The following is a 5175-nucleotide window of genomic DNA, read 5'->3' as shown; positions in this document are numbered from 1 at the left end:
AAAGAAAGAAAGAAAGAAAGAAAGAAAGAAAGAAAGAAAGAAAGAAAGAAAGAAAGAAAGAAAGAAAGAAAGAAAGAAAGAAAGGAAGGAAGGAAGGAAGGAAGGAAGGAAGGAAGGAAGAAAGAAAGAAAGAAAGAAAAGAGAAAGAAAGAAGGAAGGAAGGAGGGAAGAAAGAAAGAAAGAAAGAAAAAGAAAACACATAGCATGTCAGTAATAAGTGCTAAGGAGAAAAACAAAGCAGGAAGGGGGACAGAAATTCTTTTACGCAGAGTGTAGTTTTGGACGGGGTGTTCTGGGAAGGGCTGTGATGTCACTGCTTGCTTTAACCTGGGAAAGAATAAGAGACACTGCCAAGGCTCCCCAGTGACGTCACGACTAGCTCTGTGACTCCACACCTGAGCGTTCGGCGGAGACCCCGGTCTCCTCTATGAAGTCAGCAGCCAGGCCCAGATATAGGGGAGAGGGTTGGGTCAGGCCGCTGGGCACGCTGGCTGCACGCAGAGTCCTTGGGGTACCGGCGGCGCGCACCTGCTGAGGGAGGGCCGAGGGCCTTGGCGGCTCAGGCGGTGATTTTGGCGTCCGTGAGGGGGCCAGCCCGGGGTCAGGATGCAGCGAAGCCCCCGCCCGGGCTCTGCCGCGTTCCCACACAAGCACACGCCCAACTTCTACAGCGACAACAGCAACAGCTCTATGAGCGTCACCTCGGGGGACAGCTGCGGGCACCGGTCAGCTGGGCCGGAGCCCGGGGAGCCCGAGGGCAGAAGAGCCCGGGGCTCTAGCTGCGGTGAGCCCGCCATGAGCGCTGGAGTGCCCGGAAGAACCACAAGGGCTGAAAGCTCTCGGCTGAAGCCGGCGCCTCGGAGCCACAGTGGGCCGACCGCCTGTGGCGCGGCAACCGTGAGGGGAGGGGCCTCGGGTGCGGGCGGGGTCGAAACCGGGTGAGAGGAGGGAATGGGTGGGTCCTAAGGGGTGGGGCTTGGCGCGGAAGCGGGATAAAACTATCTGGGCGCCTCCTAAGGGGCGGTACCTGTAGGGTGAAAAGAGGAGGTACTAGATAAGATGCCCCAAAGGGGGGCCTCGGTGTGGTGGACTGTCCTGGGGAGGGGCGGGGAAAGTCCTGTGATTGGGCACCACTGAGGAGGCGCGGCCTCGGTGTTAGCATGAGTTGGCTACCAGGGAAATGGGGCCGTATCAAGACCTAAGGCTGGGGGCGGGGCCACCGTTTGGGAGGTGGGACCACGGCTAGACCGAGCTTTCTGGGCGCGGGGGCGTCAGAGTGCTGCGAGAGACCCGGGATGGGGCTGCATTGGGACCAAAGCCTCTGAGGCTGCTCTGCTTCTGGGCTGGGGAACCTGCGGCCAGGTGCCGGGGAAACAGCGGGCCTGCGGTGCGCAAGGCCTCAATGGAGCCCCTTGGGCTCCCGCAGAACCGGCTGGCTCTCCCGGTGTCCCTGAGGAGCAGCTCGACCTCTCGACTCTGGATCTGAGGCAGGAGATACCTCCCCCGCGAGTGTCCAAGAGCTTCCTGAGTACGGGCCAGGCCAGCCCAGATCCCCTCTGACCCTCTGGCCCCCCTCTCCGAATTCCATTTCTCACCTCTCGGGCCCTGTTTTCAGTTCTGAGCCCCCAGCCCGTGTCTGATTCTCCAGCTCTTTCTCTGAGCCCGATCCATCTTCCCTGAGAATGAGAATCCAAATCATTCTCCTCACCCGCATCTAATTCTCCTAGCCCACACCGCTGTTCCTGAGTCCCTATCCCCCAGCCCCCTTCCTAAGCCCCTTCTGAACCTCGAACACCACGCTCTGTGAGCCCCTCACCTCTCCCCCTCCCTAAGCCTAGTCCCTTCTCTGAGCCCCCTCTCTTCTCCTCAGGCCCACTCTTCCAGGTGCTGAGCGTGTTGTTATCCCTGGTAGGAGGTGTGCTGGTCAGTGTGTACAGGTCAGAGGGAGGGAAAGGGGAGCCCCAGGGGCTGCTCCTTGAGGGGGTGGGGAGCAGGGCCAGACCCGGCTGCGGCTTGAGCCGATTCACACCTGTGTTCACAGGAGCTGGGTCTAGGACACTGGGGTGGGGTCCGTGGGGTTCGCTAGGGTATCGGGGCCTCAGCCTCCCTCCGGTTCTTTAGGGAGGTCTGTTCCATCCGCTTCCTGCTCACGGCTGTGTCACTGCTGAGCCTCTTTCTGGCAGGTGAGAGGGCGGTGAATTCCCTAGGCCCTAGCCCTGGCTGCTTTGGAGGCAAACGTGGTACATTTTCTCCTGTACCCTTCAGCCCACTCAGTCTCTTCTGAGGCTCACAGCTCCTCACAGTCCCCTTCAGAGCCTTCTAGTCCCCCCCTCAGACTCAGCCCCTTCAAGCCTCTTCTCTCCCCACTGTCCCCTTTATGCCAGGGAAACCCTCTCCCTTCTCTTCCCCTGAGACCAGCCCTCTCTTTCTCCAGCACTCTGGTGGGGACTCCGGTACCTGGCCCCTCCTTTGGAGAATGTGAGTCGGGGAGACTGTCCCAGGGTGGGTGGTTGGCAGGCTGTGAACCTGCAGGTTGTGTGGAGTCCCCTGGGCCGCTGGGAGCAGGGCAGTGCTGGAAGCTATAACCCTAAGGAAAGGCTGGATATAAACAGGAGATTTCTGAAGGATTGTGCCCAGAGGTGCTTGAGGGTCTGTCTCTGAGAGGTCCTGGAAGGGCAGGGCAGGGGGGCAGCGGTTGGCAGTCCTCAGAAGCAAGGCCCTTTGAGTCTGGCCTCCCACACTGAGGCGGGAACAGAGGTGGGTGGGAGCTCAGCAGCACTGTATTTTGTCCCTCCCTCCTCCCTCCAACAGGAACCTAAGGAGATACTGACTCTAAGGTGAGAGAGGGCACCTGGGGTGGGGAGTTGGGGGCCTCAAAGGTGCTGAAGTGTCCAGGGGGACAGGGAGCCAACTGCACCGTGCCAACCTTCTGTCTGCAGCGAATACCACGAGCGTGTGCGCTCCCAGGGGCAGCAGCTGCAGCAGCTCCGGGCTGAGCTGGTTAAACTCCACAAGGAGGTGTCCAGCGTTCGCGCAGCCAACAGCGAGGTGAGCCCCGCAGACTCATCCTGTTCTCAGAACCAGGTCCAGGAGCTCGGGCCCCAGGAGCCTGGCCCCGTGGCTCTGCCCATTGCACAGTCCCGGCCCACCTTGCAGCTCTGCTCCCTGGGTCCTGAGCCTTAAGGCCCTGCCTAGAGCCCCGCCTTTGGAATTTCTCCCGGGGCCCACAAAGTCTATCCCCAGAGAACTCTGCCCCACTATAAAAGCTGCCCGCAAGCCCCGCCCCTCCAGGCCCCGCCCTCTCTCTTTTCAGAGAGTGGCCAAACTCGTATTCCAGAGGCTGAGTGAGGACTTTGTGCGGAAACCCGACTATGCGCTGAGCTCTGTGGGTAAGACTCAGAGACACAGACAGAACTATGCACATGACCGGCTCCAGCAGACCAACCTCAAACAGACCCTGCCCCAGCTGTCAGTCAGGCCTAGGAGCCCCTGAGTGTTTGCTTCTCCCGGCTCCAGGAGCCTCCATCGACCTAGAGAAGACGTCCCCCGACTACGAGGATGCGAACACTGCCTACTTCTGGAATCGCTTCAGCTTCTGGAACTATGCGCGACCGCCCACGGTTATCCTGGAGGTGGGCCTGGAACCTAGATCCCTGAACGGGACCTGGGGCGGGACTCTGGGAAAAGGACCCCCGCAGCTCCCCTGGGGTGGGACCTGACTGAACTGAGGGCGTGGCGCCAGGCGGGGCCCTGCTGGGCAGAAGTCCTGGAGGCAGGGCCTGGCTTGTTTGGGGTGAGGCTCTGGGTGAGGCCGAGGACAACGTGATACTGGAGAGACCTGGCCCTGCTAGGTACTGGGGCCCTGGGCAGACACCGGGCTGGGGTTGGAGGACTGGGCGGGGCCCATGATGGGGTCAACCTGTCCTGTGGTTCTGATGGGCTGTGTGTCTGTCTGCCCGCCTGCAGCCAGATGTGTTCCCTGGGAATTGCTGGGCTTTTGAGGGCGACCAGGGCCAGGTGGTGATCCAGTTGCCGGGTCGTGTGCAGCTGAGCGACATCACTCTGCAGCATCCACCGCCCAGCGTGGCACACACCCGGGGAGCCAAGAGCGCCCCGCGTGACTTCGCAGTCTATGTAAGTGGGGCTGAGGCCAAGGAGGTGGGGGATTTTTGCCTAGAGAGCACAAGGCAGTCATGAAAACTGAGGCTACTGAGTCTTTGCTCGCTCATCCATAAAATGGAGATACTACCACTTGCCTCTCAAGGCTGCTGCAGGTTATAATTATAACCATATTCAAATATTAGTTATGGTTTATTGAGTGCTTACTCTGTGCAGAGTACTTTACATGGATTATATATCCTTGCATCCACACAACAACCTATGAAGTGCAAGTGGTCGAACTAAAATTTGCAACTTGATTTCTTTGAGCCCACATTCCACACTATACTATCCTAACACCAAAAAATAAATGAGAGTATGCATACAGATACTGAACAGAATTGGTGCTAAACAGTTACTCTCCCTCCTCCACCTGTGCCTCACTGTTCCTCCACTCATTCTTCACTTACTAGGGCCTCCAGGTTGATGATGAGACTGAAGTTTTCTTGGGGAAATTCACCTTCAATGTAGAGAAATCTGAGATTCAGACTTTCCACCTAGAGGTATGTTTGTCTCACAGTGAAGGAATATTGGGGAGGAAGGCAGTCCTTGGGAGACCAGGCCTTGGCATGATCCATTTGTCTCCCCAGAATGACCCCCCAGCTGCCTTTCCCAAGGTGAAGATCCAGATTCTAAGCAACTGGGGCCACCCCCATTTCACATGCTTGTATCGAGTCCGAGCCCATGGCATTCAAACCTCAGAGGGGGCAGGGGACAGTGCCACAGGGGGGGCCCATTAAACATGCTGATTGTTGGAGTAGAGTGGAGGTCTATGCTGAAAGAAGCTGGATCAGTGCTGGGAGGGCTACTGCGGGAAGAGGGGTGTGTGGCGCTCTAGTTGCCTTTGGTATATAAACATGGTTGGGGCGTCTACCAAAACGCCCTCTTTGAGGGCGCAGCAGTAGATGGTGTTTATGGAGTGTTTACCATGTGCACAAGACAGTACTCTGGACGTTACATGCCTTACCCTAACTAATCTTCACAGCCACAGAGGCAGAAGCCACTCAGGTCAGGAAA

At 58.2% G+C, this 5175-nt stretch overlaps 1 protein-coding gene across 1 annotated transcript; it reads left to right on the top strand.

Moving 5' to 3' along the window:
- Window positions 1–486: 486 nt before the first annotated feature.
- SPAG4 (sperm associated antigen 4) lies at window positions 487–4920 on the top strand. The gene is made up of 12 exons (XM_029220999.1): window positions 487–916; window positions 1427–1528; window positions 1871–1937; window positions 2122–2183; window positions 2435–2478; window positions 2812–2837; window positions 2940–3048; window positions 3314–3389; window positions 3517–3632; window positions 3967–4134; window positions 4572–4661; window positions 4749–4920. The coding sequence occupies exons 1-12, from the start codon at window positions 607–609 to the stop codon at window positions 4896–4898; spliced, it is 1320 nt and encodes a 439-aa protein (XP_029076832.1). The 5' UTR covers window positions 487–606; the 3' UTR covers window positions 4899–4920.
- The last annotated feature ends 255 nt before the right edge of the window (window positions 4921–5175 follow it).

The sequence above is a fragment of the Monodon monoceros genome, unplaced genomic scaffold (assembly GCF_005190385.1).
Source record: "Monodon monoceros isolate NGI ecotype Baffin Bay Population unplaced genomic scaffold, NGI_Narwhal_1 Super_Scaffold_13, whole genome shotgun sequence".
NCBI classification, from domain to species: Eukaryota; Metazoa; Chordata; class Mammalia; order Artiodactyla; family Monodontidae; genus Monodon; species Monodon monoceros.
Note: the sequence above shows the minus strand (reverse complement) of the source record. Positions and strands in the feature narration are given on the sequence as shown.

Excerpts from the sequence above, each read along its gene's own strand:
- SPAG4 (XM_029220999.1), top strand. The coding sequence starts at position 607 with ATGCAGCGAAGCCCCCGCCCGGGCTCTGCCGCGTTCCCACACAAGCAC. Across the intron at positions 3,049-3,313 it reads TTCGCGCAGCCAACAGCGAG|AGAGTGGCCAAACTCGTATT; the intron begins GTGAGCCCCGCA and ends CTCTCTTTTCAG. Across the intron at positions 3,390-3,516 it reads CTATGCGCTGAGCTCTGTGG|GAGCCTCCATCGACCTAGAG; the intron begins GTAAGACTCAGA and ends TCCCGGCTCCAG.